Source organism: Zonotrichia leucophrys, chromosome 5 (assembly GCF_028769735.1).
Source record: "Zonotrichia leucophrys gambelii isolate GWCS_2022_RI chromosome 5, RI_Zleu_2.0, whole genome shotgun sequence".
In the NCBI taxonomy this organism is placed as follows: Eukaryota; Metazoa; Chordata; class Aves; order Passeriformes; family Passerellidae; genus Zonotrichia; species Zonotrichia leucophrys.
This window is the reverse complement of record NC_088175.1, coordinates 59,910,721-59,930,810: the sequence shown is the minus strand read 5'-3', so window position 1 is coordinate 59,930,810 and position 20,090 is coordinate 59,910,721. Positions and strand designations below refer to the sequence as shown.

Sequence of the window (20,090 nt, the reverse complement as noted above, 5' to 3'; positions counted from 1 at the left end):
GAATTCATGGATACAGGGGTACAGGGATACAGAAATTCAGGGATAGAGGAATCCAGGAATTCAGGGATATGGGGATTCAGGGAGACAAGGATTCAGGGATTCAGAAATTCAGGACTTCAGGGATACAAGGATTCAGGGATTCAGGGATAGAAGGATTCAGGAATTCAGGGATTCAAGGGTAGAGGAATTCAGGGATTCAGGGATCCAAGGGTAGAGGAATTCAGGGATTCAGGGATCATGGGGTACAGGGATACAGGGATGCAGGAATTCAGGGACACAAGGATTCAGGGATATAAGGATACAGGGATTCAGGGGTACAGGGGTACAGGAGTACAGGGATACAGAAATACAGGGATCCATGGATTTAGGGGTACAGGGATTCAGGGATTCAAGGATCAGGGATACAGGGATTCAGAAATTCAGGAATTCAGGGATACAGGGATTCAGAGATACAGGAATTCAAGGATACAGGGATACAGGGTCCAGACCCATCCCAAGATCCTCCAGCTCACCCTCCCATCACACCCAGCTCCATCTGTGAGGAAAAATGAGCAGCAGGAGGGCTGCGGCTCCATGGAATTGTGGAATATTTAGGTTGGAGGAGACCTTAAAGCCCATCTTGTTCCAAGTCCTGCCATGGGCAGGGACACCTTGCACTGAACCAGGATGTTCACGTTGTTGTTTTGGTGTCAGAGGAAGAGAAAAACTGAATTATGTGACAAAATGTCTGGCCACAGCCCTTCCGAGTGAGGAGGTCACACCCACAGCTAAAATAAATCTGGTAGCCTTGAGAAATGGACAGTTTATGGCAATCTGGGGAAATAAATGTGAGACTTTCACCCCCCTGCAATGCTGAACCCAAAAGCCAGAATGAAAATTGTTGTTATTACTCACATATTGTAAAAAAGCTTAAAAATTCAAGGCTCTGCTGGGAGAGCTGGGAGTGTTCACATGGAGAGGAGAAGGCTCCAGGGAGAGCTCAGAGCCCCTGGCAGGGCCTGAAGGGGCTCCAGGAGAGCTGCAGAGGGACTGGGGACAGGGATGGAGGGACAGGAGCCAGGGAATGGCTCCCAGTGCCAGAGGGCAGGGATGGATGGGAGATTGGGAATTGGGAATTCCTCCCTGTGAGGGTGGTGGGGCTGATGCAGGGATCCCAGCCCATGGGATTCCATTGCAGGATTCCCAGGTTAAACTGATGTGGCACAAGGAATTTATGCCCCCACACAAGTTTGTTCTGGATCTCTCAGGTGTATTTGGTTTCACTTTAGGTAATTCTGCCCAGCCCTGATGCTTCCAAGGTCTCATAACCCCTCACAATGACAGGGAAAAGCCTCAAATTCTTCATTTTGGGTCTCAGTGTTGTTGTTGATTTTAAGCCTATCAAGTTTGGGATGCCACAAACAATCCCTGGAAAAGGCTGATCCCTCTTTCAGAACAGGATCATTCTGATGTGGGGTGACCTGAAGGGCTCAGAGGAAAGGTTCTGCATGAATATGTGGGGATGCAGAGGTGCAAAAGCAGCTGCAAAAGCAGAAGACAGCTGTGGCAAAGCCAAATGTGACATTTTCCTGTGGCATGGGAAGCCCTGGAAGCACTGCAGAGCCAGATGGGGAGCCCAGCCGTGCCATGTCCCCATAAGTCACTTCCTTGGCTAATTAATGTAATCCAATTTAACATGGATCACACCCTCTGGAGCCCAGGGAGGCGTTCCTATGCCTGGAAAGGCAGCTCTGCTTTGCTTCCAGCATCCCAAAGGTCTGGAGCAGAAATTCCAGAAGTGCTCTGCAGGAATGCTGGGCTTGGACACACCACTGCACCCATCCCATGGATCCCATCTCATCCCATGGATCCCATCCCATCCCATCTCATCCCATGGATCCCATCCCATGGATCCCATCTCATCCCATGGATCCCATCCCATCCCATCCCATCCCATGGATCCCATCCCATCCCATGGATCCCATCCCATCCCATGGATCCCATCCCATCCCATCTCATCCCATGGATCCCATCTCATGGATCCCATCCCATCCCATGGATATCCCATCCATCCCATCTCATCCCATGGATCCCATCCCATGGATCCCTCATCCCATCCCCATGGATCCCATCCCATGGATCCCATCCATGGATCCATCCATCCCATCCATGGATCCATCCCATCCATGATCCCATGGATCCCTTCCCACCTCCCATCCCATGGATCCCATCTCATCCCATGGATCCCATCCCATCCCATCCCATGGATCCCATCCCATCCCATCCCATCCCATGGATCCCATCCTATCCCATCCCATCCCATCCCCACATTTGTAGGGTGTTCCCAAATGTTGCCCAAATTTCCTGATCCCCCTCAATGGGACTGAGGGGTTTTTGTGGCCCCCATAAAACCACAGCCAGAATAGCCCAAAAATGAGCATTTCCTGCCTGCTGACAGCACAGAAACGTGGGGGAGATGTTCCAAACAACCAGGAAAGGAGGGAGCAGGAGGGAAGAGCTTTTCCTTCTTCCCTACTCTCCCAAAATGCCTTTTTCCCAAAACCATTGTGTGGCATCAGCATCACTTGGGAATGGAGAGGGATTATTTCCAAGGGGGTGAAGGGCCAGAATAAAGGAGCTTTCCACTGCCAGAGGTCAGATAGGACATTGGTGTCCTGGATTGCCAAACAAATTGTTTTCTATTTGCTATCTCTGTGGCAGTTGTCTTCTGTTCATTGGGCAGTTTTCCTTATCTCTTCCACAATCACTCCTCCCTCTGGGGAGACACCTGCTGATAACAGCCATTGAATGTCCCTGCATGGCTGATAAGAACTACAGCATCCCATTGGGAGATGTGAGCCCAGAGGGAGGAGCCAAGCATTCCTGCCTGGATATAATCTGGAGATTCTGGAACACCAGCCAAGCATTCCTGCCTGGATATAATCTGGAGATTCTGGAACACCAGCCAAGCATTCCTGCCTGGATATAATCTGGAGATTCTGGAACACCAGCACGGCTTCTCCACTGGATTTCCCAGAGGATTTCCCTCTTCCCCTGGATCTCCAGAGGAAGAGACTGCACCCTTCTCCAGGATCCTGCTCCAGCAGAACCAGCCCTGACACTGCAGGAGGGCTGAGCCACAATTCCAATGGGACTGCTGCCAACAGCCTGACCCACAGGGTGTCAGGTTGGGTTCTGACTCTGTCACTGTTGTTTTGGTTCACTGCATTGTTCATTTAATCTTTTTATTTTCTTCCCTAGTAAAGAACTGTTATTCCTGCTCCCATATATTTTTGCCTGAGAGCCCCTTAATTCAAAATTTATAACAATTTGGAGGCAGGGGATTTGCATTTTTCATTTCAGGGGAGGCTCCTGCCTTCCTTAGCAGACACTTGGCTTTCCAAACCCAGACAATTGGGAAGGAATTCTTCCCTATGAGGGTGGGCAGGCCCTGGCACAGGTGCCCAGAGCAGCTGTGGCTGCCCCTGATCCCTGGCAGTGCCCAAGGCCAGGCTGGACAGGGCTTGGAGCACCCTGGGATAGTGGAAGGTGTGGATAGGGGATAGAGTGGGATGGCATTTTAGGTCCCTTCCATCCCAAACCATTCCATGATTCTGTGGCAGATTTTGGACAAGATCCCTGCTCTCTGCACCCCTCAGGCACTGTGGAATGTCTCACAATTTTTCAGGCAGCAGATTCCCTCTGTTGTCTCCAGGGAATGTTTCCTCCCTCCCTCCTGTCCAGCAGCAGATTCCCAGCTGGAAATGCAGGGTTAAAGACCTGCCTGGAGCTTCCCTGGGCCAGCAGGTTTCCGGTGTGGAAATAAAAAAGTCATTAAGGGCTGGCACAGACAATGAAATGAAACTTTGTCATCGTGGATTTGAGCTGAGCAGACGCTGAGGGAGCTGATGAGAGGAAAATTAATTTGCTTTTTCCAAAGGCTCCTGCGTGAGGTTAATAAAAGCAGCATTTTGTGCAGGCTCATGGCTCAGGATGCAGAGATTCACAGTCCTCCTGTCCTCCCAGAGCTCTGCTGAGGGCTCTTTTCTCCTTTGGAAGCAGAGAAAGGAGGAGTTTTTGGATTCCAGAGCTTGGGTGTAATCCCTGGCCAGCAGCTCAGGATGTGTCCTGGCAAAGGGACTCAGGTTTAAGGGGCTCCTCTCTTTGAAATTTCCTTTTTATTCTGGCATTGAATTTGATCCAAATGATTTCCCTGAGCCATCCTTGCCAGGATTGCTGCCCTGATGGTTGGGAGAGTGCCTCTCCTGCAGCAAAAACCAATCCCAGGGGATGGATGTTGAATTTCCTGATGAGGAGCCATAAACCTCCCAAAAAAACCAGCAGCTGCTAATTAGCGGTCAGCAGAGGAGCTGGGGGCTGGCAGGAGCAAATCCTTGGATTCTGGGAGAATCCTGCCCTTGGGCTGTGGCACAGCTCCTGCTGGGCTCTCCTCCCACCCTGTCACATTCCTGCAGGATGCAGCCTCCTTGCCATTTCCAACATTTTTCCCATTTTTAAAAATTTTTTCCTTCTATATTTTGCACTCCAGGCAGCCATTCCCTCTGGCTCAGAGGAGAATTGGGCAACTGGTCCTGAAATTCCAGCGTGAGCAAGCAGGTCATGACCATCCAGATAAATAAAGCTCAAGGAGCCAAAGCTCTCCCTAAAGATTTTTGGTTCCTTTTCCAGCTGAGTACAGCCTGAGTCATGATGGGAGCCCCAAAACTGAGCCCAGAATTTGCTTTTCCTGCTGCTGAGGGAATTATTTGGGAAGGGACAACTGTGCCCTGCCAGGGCTGGGTGGGATGGTGCCAAATTTGTTTTCCCAAGGTTGGCACCAGGATTAATGACATTCCGTGGGCCTTGGGAGCACCCCAGCTTCACCCCCATGGGGCGGGCACATCTGGAAAACCTATTCCTAAAATTTCACAGCCCCCCCAGCCACGGGGTGCTGCCAAAAACTCATTTGAGCGAGAGCAGCCCCTGCCTGACATCTGCCCACACGCATTTGGGAGGCCAGGAGACTTCCTGTGGGCACGGGCAGCCTGACAGGAGTGACCTCAACCCTGCCTTTTTTAGGGTGGGTATTTTTGGGGGTGGTGTTTTGATAACAGGTGGGAGCTCTGCCTGCCTCTCCCTGCCTGTGGGATGGGCAGGTTTGAGGGAAGAGCTCAGAGGTGGGGAGGAAATTGTGTAGTTCTGTTAAAAAAAAAAAAAAAAAGTGATTCTACATCTGTAAAATGCATTTTATGGCCACTTTATAGGAAATTGGAGGCACCCACTTCCCCCTGCCAGCCTCTCCTGCTGCCTCTCCCCCCATTCCCGTGGTTTCATCTCACATCCAACACATTTCCTCCAGGAGCCTGATCTACCCTGAGCAGCCTCACAAGCACAAACCCACACACCATTCAGCAGACTCCTTTTGAGACACATTTATTATTTAAATATTTAAATAATAACTCTTTTTTAAATTATTTTTACATCACCTTGCCTCACAAGCCACGGAAAAGCCCCAAATCTCGGCACTTTTGGGCTCCCTGAGCAGAGCTGCAGCTCCCAAATGAGATCCCACACTGAGAATTGCACAAATGCCACTGGGTGTGTGGGACGTTCCTCAAATGGGAGCCGCAAGAAAATTCCTCATGGCAGTGGTGGCCTTGGGATGTGGAGCTGGGCGCTCCTCATCCCAGTGGGAACCATCCTGGAGTCCCAAAGAGCAAGAGGAATCCCAGAAAAACAAAATAGTGGTGTTGAAGGATGCTGCCCAACTTCAAAACCTGGATGGTTTTTTGATTTTATTGATTTTTTTTTGTTTTCTTTTAAATAAATATTCGTCCCAATCAAGGACAAACCCAAACCCCACCAGCAGCACCACCCTGGAGTGGGTGAAGCTCATGGCTGTGGCCATTCCCTGGTCAGGCTCTTTATTCCCTTTGCTGGCTCTTGCAAAGGGAATTTCCAAATGGGTGCTGAGGAGAGGCTGCTCTGCTCCATCACAGCACCAGGGCAGTACCAAAATTTGGCTTTTTTAGTACTTTGGTGCCCCTCAGGGACCCACCAGTGCCTAAAATCTCAGGGCTGTGGCACAGACAGACAGATAGACAGACACGAGCACACAGACCTGGCCCTGAAAAAGTGCATTTCTTTAGGCAACCAGCCTAAAATAATGGGGATTTTTTAATGACACACTGCTCCCTTCCTCTCCTTCCCAATCCTTATGGATGTGGGGGCACAGACGGGTGTTTGCAGCCACCCAGCCCCATCTCCAGGAGCTGTGCATCCCAAAAACCCCACGGAGACCTTGCTGGGCAGCACACCTGGAACCTCTGCTTCACCAACACCCCCCAGGCATGGGGTCACAACAAAACCCCCCAAGATTCACCCCCAACCCACCCCAGCAGGGCTGAGCCCTCCTCCAGCCCTGAGGGCGCCAGCAGCACGCAGGGATTGGATTCACCAGCCCTTCCAACCCCAGGGACTCACCAGCCCTTCCAACCCTGTCCTGCTGCACTTCTGTCCCTGTGAGAGGCCACAGGGACTTCCCAGGTGACACCTGAGCCACCCCCAGCTGTTCCAGGCTGGCAGAGCTTCACAGAATCACAGAATCACTGGGCTGGGAGAGACCTTCAGGATCATGGAGTCCAACCCAGCCCCAACACCCCAGCTCAGCCCTGGCACCCAGTGCCACATCCAGGCTTTGTTAAACACCCCCAGGGATGGGGACTGCACCACCTCCCTGGGCAGCCATTCCAGAACTTTGTCACTCTTTCTGTAAAAAACGTTTTCCTCATATCCAGCTTAAATTTCCATTGGCACAGCTTCAGACTGTGTCCTTTGGTTGTGTCAGTGCTGCTGCAGACAGAGCCCAGCCCCAGCTGAGCACAGGCACCTTTCAGGAGCTGCAGAGCGATGGGGGCACCCCTGAGCCTCCTTTTCTGCAGGCTGAGCACCCCCAGCTCCCTCAGGGCTTCCTCACAGCGTTTGTGCTCCAACCCCTCTCCAGCCTCATTCCCTCCGGCCGCTCCCCAGCACCTCCACACCCTCCCCACACTGAGGGGCCCAGAACCGCCCATCAGGAGGCTGCATCCCCCCGCACCTACTGCCCACAGAGGTGTGGCCGTGCTGGCAGCTTTGTGACAGCCGGGGACACGGCGGGGCCGCCGGGGGCCGCGGGGCTGAGCTGGCAGCAGAGCACGGAGCGCATGAGGCGCAGCACGGGCGGCCGCAGGATGGCGAACACCCAGGGGTCCACGATGGGGTTGATGGACAGGAAACGCAGGGCCAGCAGGTCCCAGCCGTGGTCGCCCTCGGCCTCGCTGAGCTTGTTCACGTAGGCGCGGATCTGTGGGATCAGGGGGGAAAGGGAGGTTAGAAACGGCCTGGTGTCGGCCTGTTGTTGTGCTGCTAGGCGGGGTTCAGCCAAGGCACATCCAGGGGATTCACGGGATTCACGGGATTCACGGGATCGCAGAATTCACAGGATCGCAGAATCATGGAATTCACAGAATCACAGAATGAACCGAATCACAGAACTGACAGAATTCTCAGAATGACAGAATTGACAGAATGACAGAATTCACAGAATTCACAGAATCACAGAAGGACAGAATTCAGAGAATCACAGAATTGACAGAATTTGCAGAATCACAAAATTCACAGAATCCATAGAATCAGAGGATGACAGAATCACAGAATTCACAGAATCTACAGAATCACAGAATTTACAGAATGACAGAATTCACAGAATCAGAATTCACAGAATTCACAGAATCACAGAGTGACAGAATTGAAAGAATTCACAGAATCGCAGCATCACAGAATGCACAGAATTCACAGAATGACAGAATTAACAGAATGATAAAATGGACAGAATTGACAGAATTCACAGAATGACAGAATTCACAGAGTGACTATGACAGAATCCACAGAATCCACAGAATGACAGAATGACAGAATTCACAGAGTGACTATGACAGAATTCACAGAATCACAGAATTTGCAGGATCACAGAATCACAGAATGACAGAATTGACAGAATAAACAGAATTGGCAGAATTGGCAGAATTCATAGAATCCACAGAATTCATGGAATTCACAGAAGACAGAACTCACAGAATCACAGAATTCACAGAATTCACAGAATTCACAGAATTACTGGATTGGAAGAGACCTTCAAGATCATCCAGTCCAGCCCATCCCCAGCACCTCAGCTAAACCCTGGCACCCAGTGCCACATCCAGGCTTTGTTAAACACTCCCAGGGATGGGGACTGCACCACCTCCCCAGCAGCCATTCCAGAACTTTTACAGAACCCTTTCTGTAAAAAACTTTTTCCCCATATCCAACTTAAATTTCCATTGGCACAGCTTCAGGCTGTGTGCTCTGGTTCTGTCAGTGCTGCCTGGAGGAGGTGCATCCAACCTGGTCTGGAACCCTTCCAGCCACAGCTTCTCTGGACAACCTGGATCAGGGCTTCACCGTCCTCACAGCAAAAAGAATTTTTTCCCAATTTCCCATCTAAACCTCCTCTCTGTCAGTTTGAATCCATTTCTCCCCGATCCTGTCACTCCAGGCCTTTGTAAAGACTCTCTCTCCATCTTCCCTATTTCTCCTTTCAAGTACTGGAAGGTCATAATTAGGTGACCTCAAATCCTTCTCTTTCCCAGGGTGAGCAATCCCAACTCTCCCAGCAGAGCTGCTCCATCCCTTCCATCAGCTTGGTGCCTCCTCTGGATTTACTCCAACAGCTCCAGGTCTTTGCTGTGCTGGAATGACCCCAGAGCTGGACACAGCCCTGCAGGGGGGTCTCACAATCACCTCCCTCATCCAGGGAGAAATCACAGGGAGAAACAATCCCGGGTTTGGTTTCCCAGGATCTGCCCCCCCAGGCAGCTCTTTTGGGGCAATTTGGGCTGTCACAGCAAATATGCCGATTCTGTGGTGTGGGAATCCATAAAATCAGAGGGTTTTGGGAAAGCTGCAAAAGGCAGGCTTCAGAGACAGCAGAACTGTGATTAGAGCTAAGCAGCAGCCATGGGATAGGTCAGCAGAAAAATTATTTAAAAACTAGAAAAGCAAGGACAAATAGAACAATGGTCTGTGTACTAACACTTGTCTAGAATAACTCCCTAAGCCACAGAAAACTTTATCTAGTGAGATATTAGGAAGTTTGAAGCTTAATAATGGAGCTCTGTAAGGCTCACAAGCAGGTATTGTATTTGAAATAAGCAAGCATTGTTTAACCAAAGGTACCTGTGCTTATAGTGGTTGGATGGAACTGCTGTCAATGTGCTTTTGCTTTGTGTGATTGGTCAAAAAACTTATAAAGTAAGTTTTAACATTAAATTCTGGGATGTGAGCTGAGGGCATCTTCCCATTGTCATAACTGTGAAAAATGTGTATTTTATGATTGGCTTTTCGCAAATATTAAAATGAATATTATATGTGTTGTGTTAGAAAGCGATGCTGTATTTCATTTTCTTAAGTACTGTGTTAAATATAGTTTTAGGTTATAAAAATTGTTAAAATAGAAAGTGTGCTATGTAAGATGCTTTGTTTAAAAGAAAGGATTGCAGCGAGATAGCAGCCACAGGACACCTGAATCTTTCAGAGAAAGGGAATTTATTGCCTTCTTATCGGAAGAAACAAACTTCTTCCCACCTTGGAGGCGCTGTTAGGATTAGAGGGGAGAAGCTGATGAAGACCAGACAGAATCCTGTGTTTGAATGGAATTTATGCGTCATGTATGAAGTGTATGAATATGCAATAAGCTAATGTTCTCAAGGGTTAATCCTTTGTTAATGGGTGTCCTTTTTCAGACTTGTGATGCCCAGAAAAAGGTACCCGGACTGTCTGTAACTCTTTGTTTTTATTGTCTCATATTGTCCTAATTCAATTTGTCCAAATTGTGTTACTATTTTTATAACCATTTTATTACTATTAAACTTCAAAAATTTTTAAAAAACAAGTGATTGGCGTTTTTCACACTAACCATGTAACGAGATGCTGGAAAATAAACCAGCTCAAGGCACGTTCCCAGCAGCCCTGTCCCGTTTGTGACTTGAACATTCACGCCCGGCCGGCGATGTGTGGTTTAAATGAACTTTAAATGCAAGCCAGCCCTTCGTTCAGAGGCACGGTCAGCCCCGAGCTGCCGGAGGAAGTGGCGTCTCTGGTGTCTCTCACCTTGAGACCACACGGCAGCAGAACCGTGGGACGACACGGAGGGAGAGGATGAGCAGGATGAGCGCTGAGACCCCGCCGCTCCTTCCTGCCCTGCCTGCCGACTCATCCCAGCCCGCGGGGCTTCCTGGAAGGTGACTCAGCCCCCCTTACTCACTCGGGTCACCGCCACCCCCTCGCTGGGGCTGGGCACAGCAGCGATGGGGCTGGCAGCATCCCTGGAGCATCCCTGGAGCATCCCTGCAGCATCCCTGGAGCATCCCTGCCCTGCGCGGCATCCCCCGGGTACCACCCTGCAATGGCACCGCACGCAGCATTTCCAGGCTCTGGTGGGGTTTGGGGAAGGAATTCCCGGCCTGAGGGGTTTGTGTGTGCCTGGGCTGCTCCAGGGACAGGAGAGAAAGTGTCACCCCTGGGAGGCGGCTGGGTTTGAGCCGCTGCCAAGCGCGGCCCCACAGGGCGGCGGGGCGGTGGGAAAAGGGAAGCTGGCTCTGGACAAGGCCATATCTGCCCGCACAGGGCCCATGGGAGCCCGGCCAGGGCTGCTTTCCCAGCCCCTCTGCCCCCAGCACGCTCTCAGGGCCCTGCCCAGCCGGGGTTCCGCTCCTCCTGAGCACAGCAGCCAGCCCAGGGCTGCTCTGGGACACGGCAAGGGCTGCCCATCACCTCTGGGGTCACGGTCAGGAGCTGGAGTCTCTCAGGGCGTTGAGGCTCCTGGGATGCTCACGAGCATCTGAACACTATTTCTTTGTTCTAAAACCCTGGCTCGGCCGTATCCTGTGGTTATTTCCTTTTCCCTTAGGGAAAGCAAGGGAGGATGAAGGGAAGGCAGAGTCTATTTAACACCAGGAGTGTGAAATTAGCACTGGCTGTGCTCCCAGCCTTGCTGGGGTCACTCCTAAAGGGACCAAAGTGATCTCCTGCCCTGGGGGCTCACACACCCAGGCTCTGGAAAAGCACCTGGATGGATGAGAAGTGGCCCTTGGGAGGGCAGAGCCCAGACAGAGGCAGGGCACTCGCTCTCTCCCCTTCTTCACTTGGCTGTTTGGATCCCGGATTTCTGCTGGCAGCCTCGTGCATGGATGGGGCACGGGATGTGGGGACGTCCCTGGGGATGCCACGTGCTGTGGCTGCCGCGCCAGATCTCTGTTCCCAGAAATCTCCCAGCTCTGTGCCAGCGCCTCAGCGCTGCTGCAGAGGAGCAGAAACCTCTGTCTGACAGCGAGGTGGGCACAGCCTCCCTCATCTCCAGCTCCATCCACAGAAATCTGGGATAACTCATCCCACCCAGCACAGATATCCACCGTCTCCAGCCCAGGGCAGCTCCTTCATCCCCTCTCTAGAAGTGCAATTGGTTGTTTTGCCATCCCTCACACCTCCACCATGAGCTCCTGGATCCTGGGAATCTCAGTGATGATGTGTGGTCCAGGAGACCCTGCCTGAGCCACACGGCCTGGCCTTGGAGCCTCTGTGGGGTGGGAGGCACCTCTGCTCCTGCCACATCATTCTCCTGTCAGACCATCCTCCTGTCACATCATTCTCCTGTCACATCATTCTCCTGCCACACCATTCTCCTGTCTCCCCATTCCCCTGCCACCCCATCGTCCTGTCAGACCATCCTCCTGCCACTCCATCCTCTGCCACATCATTCTCCTGTCCCCCCATTCTCCTGCCACCCCATCCTCCTGCCACTCCATTCTCCTGTCACCCCATCCTCCTGACACTCTGTTCTCCTATCATCCCATTCTCCTGCCCTTCCATCCTCTGCCACCCCATTCTCCTGCCACACCATCCTCCTGCCAGCCCATTCTTCTGCTCCCCGATGTGATCCTGACACCCCATCCCATTCTCCTCCTGGCCCTGGGGACACAGGGAATGATTCCCACACTCCCCAGATGTGCACACTGCCAAGCTCATGGCTGAACTGTGTTTTCCCAAGCTTTCACCCCAACCCTCGAGGTCTGGCCAGCAGACTTGGGGGATGCTTTGCAAAGGCCAGGACAGAAAAGCGAGTGCTGGGACGAGGGGACACCCAGCGCCACTCACCGTGAAGGGCAGGGAGCAGATGACGAAGGTGATGGTCATGATGGAGAGCAGCAGCAGGTGGTCGATCTCCTCGGCCATGGAGAACATCCGCCGCCCGCAGCCCGCGGCCCCTCGGGGCTGCTCGGGGGCGGCCAGCCTGCGGCTCCTCTGCCCGCGGCGGTGCATGCGGGCCAGGTTCGCCATCACGCTCAGGTTGCACAGCAGCACGGCCACGATCAGCAGCAGCAGCAGCGTGGCGTACAGCAGCGAGAAGGCCACGTCCAGCCCTCGGTGCGGCTCCAGGTGCATCTGGATGAAGCACCAGGTGCCGGGGCAGTACTGCACGTAGCGCCCGAAGCCCAGCAGCGGCAGCGAGCACAGGGCGGCCGAGAAGGTGTAGATGGCCGGCAGGGCCACCAAGCCCGTGCGGGGGCTCAGGAAGCGCTCGTAGAAGTAGGGGCGCCCCAGGGCCAGGCAGCGCTCCAGCGCCATGGTGAAGAGGATGAGCATGGTGGCGAGGCCGAAGAAGCTCATGGCGAAGCCGAAGTAGAGGCAGATGTGCCCTCCGCGGGCCAGGCTGGTCAGGGTGAGGTTTCGGTGGTAGGAGGCCAGCACCAAGGGGCTGACGGAGCAGGTGCCCAGCAGGTCGGTGACCACCAGCGCCAGCACCAGGACGTGGAACAGCGCGGGCGGGCGCTGCCGGGCCCCGCGGCGGCCCCGCAGCAGCAGCGCCAGCGCCAGCAGGTTCCCCAGGAGCCCGGCCGAGAACATGAGGGCGCTGACCAGCGGGCGAGCCCCGGCCGGCAGCGCTTCCCCGGCGCTCCCGTCCGCCCCGCCCGTCCCGTTCATCGCCGCACGCCCGACTGCGCTGCCGCCCCCGGCCCCGGCACCGGCACCGCCCGCCCCGACGGCACCGCCCCGCCCGCCCACCGGCCCCGGCACCGCCCCGGGCCCCGGCACCGCCCCGGGCCAGCGCTCTCGGGGATGGACGGAGGGGAGGCGGGCAACGCGCACGGACCGAGCCTGGCCCGACCAGAGTCCCGGTACTGGCCTGGGAGACCCGGACACAGCGAGTCCCGTGCGGGTCTGAGAGTCCCGGTACCGGTGTGGGAATTCCGGACACGGCCAGTGACAGTGCGGGTCTGAGAGTCCCGGTACCGGTCTGAGAGCCTCGGACAGGGCCAGTCCCGGTGCGATCCGACAGTCCCGGTACCGGTCTGAGAGCGCTGGACACAGCCAGTGACAGTGCGGATCTAAGAATTCCGGTACCGTTCTGAGAGCCCCGGACACGGCCAGTCCCGGTGCCGTCCGAGAGCCCCAGTGCCGGGCCGGGAGTGCTGCGGCGGCCCCGGGATCGCTGGCACAGTCCCGGTGTGACCCAGCCCCGGCTCCGGCAGCCCAGCCCCGCTGCCCGACCGGGAGCGTCTCTTACGATCCTCCCCAGTGCCGGTCCAGGAGCCCCGGTGTCGGTTCGAGAGCCCCGGGGCACGGGCAGTCCCTGTGCCAGACCGGGAGCAGCGCTCAGGGCGGATCCCAGCGCGGCTCCATCAGTCCCGGTGCGGCTCCTGGGATGCCATGGAGCCCCACTCTGTCCCGGTGCCCTCCAGGAGCCCCTCGGTGGTCAGAGAGTCCCGGGGGTGCCCTGGGCCAGCTCCAGTCCTGGTGCAGAACCAACCCCAAACCCCCCGAGCCCAGCAGAGCCCAGGCTGTGCAGGGCAATTCCCATTGCTCCAGAGGAGCCCACGGAGAATTCCCTGCCCCATGGCTGGCACCAGGCCATGTCCCCATTGTCCCGTCTCCTACATGCCATCAGAGGTCCCCAAGGGGTGCACCCTGTCCTTTATACCCATCCATCCCACCCTCTGCCATGGGCACCTTCCACTATCCCAGGCTGCTCCAAGCTCATCCAACCTGGAACACATCCAGGGCTGGGAAATCCACACGCTCCATCCCAGTGGCCTCAGATGCCCCCTCCATCCTTCAGGACACCAGCCCTCACTCAATCTCCCTTTATTTCTTCACAGGTAACTTCCAGAATAAAAACATCTTTTCCCTCCCGTGGCCCTGGGGCTGTCCTGACAGCTGTAACAATTTAATTTTTAATTTACTCTGTGAAAAACGCCAATCACTTGTTTTTGAAACTTTAAAAGTTTCATAGTAATAAAATGGTGATAAAAAATAATATAATTAGAGTAATAATAATTTGGACAATTTGGATTAGGACAATATGAGACAATAGAGACAAAGAGTTATGGATGTCCAGGTACCTTTTCTGAGCAGCACGAGCCCGAAAAATCCACATTAACAGAGGATTAACCCTTAAAAGCAACAGCCTGTTGCATATTCATACAGCTCATCCATGATGCATAAATTCCATTCCCAGGATTCTGTCTGGGCAGTGTCAGCTTCTTCCTCTGGATCCTGACAGCGCCTTCGAGGCAGGAAGGAGTTCATTTCTCCTGATAATGGAGCAATAAATTCTCTTTCTCTGAAAGATTCAGGTGTCCTGTGGCTGCTATCTCACTGCGAGTCCTACACAGCACAGTTTCTATTTTAACAATTTTTATAACCTAAAACTCTATTTAACACCCTACTGAAGAGAATTAACACAGCATCACTTTCTAACACAACACATCTAACATTCATTTTAATATTTGCGAAAAGCCAATCATAAAATACGCATTTTTCACAACTCCCTGCCCCTCAGTGGAACACTGCAGCGGGGCAGGGACACAGCAGGTTGCAGCCCCAAGAGCTGTAACAATTTAATATTTAATTTATTCTCTGCACACCTCAGGAACAGGGCAGAGTCCAGCAGGGACACCGAGCAGGTTGCAGCCACACCGGTGGCTTTGGCTGTTATTTTAAAACCCACGTTTATGTAACAGGAACTTCGCAAAGGAAACTCGGGGCACAACAAGCTCCAGGGCCGGGGGAGCTGCGGTTTGTGGCAGCACCTCCATCTCCGAGCGGCCACTCCCAGGCTGGCTCTGCTCTCACACAGCTCCAAGGGCTCCTCAGAGGGCTGGCAGGGAGAAAAGCCACAGCCCCGGCTCTGCTCCCAAGGTCAGATCAATGGTGGGATGGAGGGGATGGTGTTCAGCCATCCCAGACCACCTCACCAGCAGGAAAACACATCCCAGGAGCTCCTTAAACCCTGCTGCCGCTCCTGACCCAGCAGAGCACCCCAGCACAGGGACACATCTGCAGGTGGGAGCCATCCTGTTTGATTTCAGAGGGTTGGGTGGCACCTGGCACAGGTTCAGCCGCCTTGGTGCCTCCCAAAACGCCAATCACTTGTTTTTAAAATTTTCAAAGTTTAATAGCAATAAAATGGTTATAAAAATAGTAACACAATAAGAGTAATAACAATTTGGACAAATTGAATTAGGACAATATGAGGCAATAAAAACAAAGAGTTACAGACGTCCGGGTACCTTTTCTGGGCAGCACCAGCCCGAAAAAGGACTCCTGCTCACAAAATATTAACCCTTAAGAACAATAGCCCATTGCATATTCATACACTTCATACATGATGCATAAATTCCATTAAAACACAGGATTCTGTCTGTTCATTGTTAACTTCTCCCTTCTAATCCTAGCAGTGTCACCCAGGCAGGAAGAAGTTCGTTTCTTCTGATAAGAAGGCAATAAATTCCTTTCCCTAAAGATTTAGGTGTTCTGTGGCCGCTATCTGCTGCGAGTGCTTCATTCCTTTATTAGGAAAAAAACCCCACTAGCACAGTTCTTATTTTAACTACAAAAGTTACCTTCTAATTACAAGACTACATCTATTTAAAATGTTAATACAGCGCTACTAATCAATACATCAAGATACATATTCACCACTACTAATCAATACATCGAAATACATATTCACTACTACTAATCAATACATAGAAATACATATTCACCACTACTAATCAATACATCAAAATACATATTCACCACTACTAATCAATACATCGAAATACATATTCACCACTACTAATCAATACATCAAAATACATATTCACTACTACTAATCAATACATAGAAATACATATTCACCACTACTAATCAATACATCAAGATACATATTTACCACTACTAATCAATACATCAAGATACATATTCACCACTACTAGTCAATACATCGAAATACATATTCACTACTACTAATCAATACATCAAGATACATATTCACCACTACTAATCAATACATAGAAATACATAGTCACCACTACTAATCAATACATCAAAATACATATTCACCGCTACTAATCAATACATCAAGATACATATTCACCACTACTAATCAATACATCAAAATACATATTCACCGCTACTAATCAATACATCGAAATACATATTCACCACTACTAATCAATACATCGAAATACATATTGTAAATATCTGTGTAGAACCACATAGTATGCACTTATATCACACAGCTGGGGCTGAGCCCTGCCCTGACCCACGCAGGCAGCTGCAGGATGCCCATCCAGAGCCCTTTCCCAGCAGCAGGCACCCTGTAGGGTGCTCCAAGGCTTTTCCCAGCCTCCCACTCCTTTCTGGCATTCCCTGTCACAGCTCAGGAAGGGGTTTTGGCTCCTTCTGGAGCTCATTTTCCTGGCAGCCTAATGGAGCCTTAAATACCCTTCTGGGGCTTCAGGCTTCTCCACTGACAGTTGTCTCTGATGGGATTTTTCTGCAATAATAGGAAAATTGCTGGGCTTTTGTTTTTTTGGTTTTGTTTTTTTTTTTTTTTTATTCATTCCCCCTTGTGTGCTGGAAACCAGGAACAGGCTGCTTGGTACAATCTGTCCTGCCTTGGGAAGTGTTTGTTTTCTTCCCCTTGCTTCCATGTTTAGCTCCAGTCCTGCCTCTAGCGAGGGCCATACCAAATCCTAGAATTATTTAAGTTGGAAAAGCCCTCTAAGGCATTGAGTCCAACCATTCCCCCAGCACTGCCAAAGCCACCACTAACCCATGTCCCCAAGTGCCACACCCTGAGAGTTTTTAAATCCCTCCAGGGGTGGGAACTCCATCTGGGGCGGAGAAATTTTCTCCAATATCCAATCTAAACCTCTCCTGGTGCAGCTTGTGGCTGTTTCCCCTTGTCCTGTCCCTGTTCCCTGGAGCAGAGCCCGATCCCCCCTGGCTGTCCCCTCCTTGTGCAGAGCCACAAGGGCCCCTGAGCCTCCTTTGCTCCAGGTGAGCCCTTCCCAGCTCCTCAGGGATTCTGCAGCCCCTGCCCGGCTCCTCAGGGATTCTGCAGCCCCTGCCCGGCTCCCTCAGGGATTCTGCAGCCCCTGCCCAGCTCCTCAGGGATTCTGCAGCTCCTGCCCGGCTCCTCAGGGATTCTGCAGCCCCTTCCAGCTCCTCAGGGATTCTGAAGCCTCTTCCCAGCTCCCTCAGCCTCTCCTGGGGCTCCAGACCCTTCCCCAGCTCTGTTCCCTTCCCTGGACATGCTCCAGTCCCTCATATATCCTCTCAAGGTTTGTTGGCATTGTTTTCCCTACAAGATTTCATCCCTTTTTGAACCAAACCTGTTTATGGTGAGTGGATTTCATCCCTTTGGAACCAAACCCCCATCCTGACTTGTGTTTAAGAAATCCACACAACACTTCTCTTCCAAACCTTCCCACCCCTTATCTCATGCACCAGAGCATGGTGAGTGGATTTCATCCATTTTGAGCCAAACCTCTTTATGGTGAGTGGATTTCATCCCTTTTCGAACCAAACCTGTTTGTGGTGAGTGGATTTAATCCCTTTTTGAACGAAAGTGAGTGGATTTAATCCCTTTTTGATCCAAACCTGTTTATGGTGAATGGATTTCATCCCTTTTTGAAACAAACCTGTTTATGGTGAGTGCATTTCATCCCTTTGGAACCAAACCTCTTTATGGTGAGTGGATTTCATCCCTTTTCGAACCAAACCTGTTTGTGGTGAGTGGATTTCATCCCTTTGGAACCAAACCCCCATCCTGACTTGTGTTTAACAAATCCACACAACACTTCTCTTCCAAACCTTCCCACCCCTTATCTCATGCACCAGAGCATGGTGAGTGGATTTCACCCCATTTTGAGCCATACCTGTTTATGGTGAATGGATTTCATCCTTTATGAATCAAACCTGTTTATGGTGAGTGCATTTCATCCCTTTTTGAACGAAAGTGAGTGGATTTCATCCCTTTTTGATCCAAACCTGTTTATGGTGAGTGCATTTCATCCCTTTGGAACCAAACCTCTTTATGGTGAGTGGATTTCATCCCTTTTCGAACCAAACCTGTTTGTGGTGAGTGGATTTCATCCCTTTTCGAACCAAACCTGTTTGTGGTGAGTGGATTTCATCCCTTTGGAACCAAACCCCCATCCTGACTTGCGTTTAACAAATCCACACAACATTTCTCCTCCAACCCTTCCCACCCTTTATCTGGTGCTCCAGAGCTTCCAGCAGCCTCAGTGCCCACCCTGGCCAAGCAGGGCTGAGCACTGGGCCAGGTTTGGGGTGCGTGGGTTAAAAACCAGAGGAAGGCACCCCTGGGCTGGCTGCTGGCAGCCCTGGCACTGCTGCCTGCCCAGGCATCTCCCTGCTTCCACAACAGCTGAAAAATGCAGGAGGCAATAAAAAAAATAAAATAAAAAATGAGCTGTTTGCAAGAGTGAAACAATCTGTCGGGAAATGAGCTTGAGCAAAGTTGTGCCTGGATTTCATGAGCTGAAAAAAAAAACAAAAAACAAAAATACAAAACAACAAAACACCGTGAGTGTGATTTATGGCCAGGAAAGGAGCGGGATGAGGGGAGAAGGGATGCTGGTGAAGCAGTGACAGCGTGGGACAGGGCAGGGCTGGAGGGTGACAGGGACATGAAAGAGCCCCCAAAGGGCATCGCTGGTGCGGAGCTGAGCAGCCGCTCTTTATTGTCTCTTTATTGTCTCTTTATCATCCCTCTACCGTCTCTTTATCCATTAGCACCAGGTCCAGCCCTTGGGGAACGCCGGGCTGGCTCGGAGGGGTCCCCAGGGCAATGACTGAGCACTGCAGGAGCCTGGGGGAGGATGCGATCAGGGATCAGGGAGAGCTCCACAAAAGTCCCCTGAGCTTTTTCCGCTCCTATTTAGCAACATTTGCAACCAACCCGCGCGTTGTCGGGATTTCTCATTCCAATTCTTATTTAATTTATATTTTCCTTTTATTTTGATCGATCCCAGACTCGGTAAGGAGGGGATCTAAGCTTCCACATAACTCCTGAAGCCCCAAACTGTACGTGTTTTAGGAAAAAAAAATTCACCGAAAGAATAATAAAGCACTGGAATGCGGTTCCTAGGGAGGTGGTGGAATCACCATCTCTGGATGTGTTTAAAAACAGACTGGACATGGCACTGGGTGCTGTAGTCTGGGTGAGATGTGAGGGCACAGGTTGGACTGGATGATCTGAGAGATCTCTTCTAAGCTCATTATTCTGTGATGCTGTGATTCTGGGATTCAGTGAATTTGTGATTCTGGGATTCAGTGAATTCTGTGATTCTGGGATTTTTTGATTCTGTGAATTCTGTGATTCTGGGATTCAGTGAATTCTGTGATTCTGGGATTTTGTGATTCTGGGATTCTGTGATTCTGGGATTTTGTGATTCTGTGAATTCTGTGATTCTGGGATTCTGTGAGTCTGTGATTCTGGGATTCCGTGATTCTGTGAATTCTGTGTTTCTGTGATTCTGAGTTGAGGCACTGAAAAACGGGCTGCCCAAGGGTGCAGCTTGGGGTGCAGAACATCCCTGGGCTCCCGGCTCCTCCTGGCCGGGGACGTGCTGCCATCTCTGGCGAGGACGGGGACACGGCAGCCCCGGGAGCAGCCAGGAACAGCCGGGAGCGAGGATTGATCCTCCTGGAGCCCAACCCTCGCTGGCTGCGGCCGCCGC

General features: G+C 51.7%; 1 protein-coding gene across 1 annotated transcript; it reads right to left on the bottom strand.

The window, feature by feature from the left end:
- Nucleotides 1–6,407: 6,407 nt before the first annotated feature.
- Nucleotides 6,408–13,035, bottom strand: PTGER2 (prostaglandin E receptor 2). Its single transcript, XM_064714673.1, has 2 exons — nucleotides 12,208–13,035; nucleotides 6,408–7,321 (listed from the first exon to the last, which is right to left on the bottom strand). The coding sequence occupies exons 1-2, from the start codon at nucleotides 13,033–13,035 to the stop codon at nucleotides 7,076–7,078; spliced, it is 1,074 nt and encodes a 357-aa protein (XP_064570743.1). The 3' UTR covers nucleotides 6,408–7,075.
- Between the last annotated feature and the right edge of the window lie 7,055 nt (nucleotides 13,036–20,090).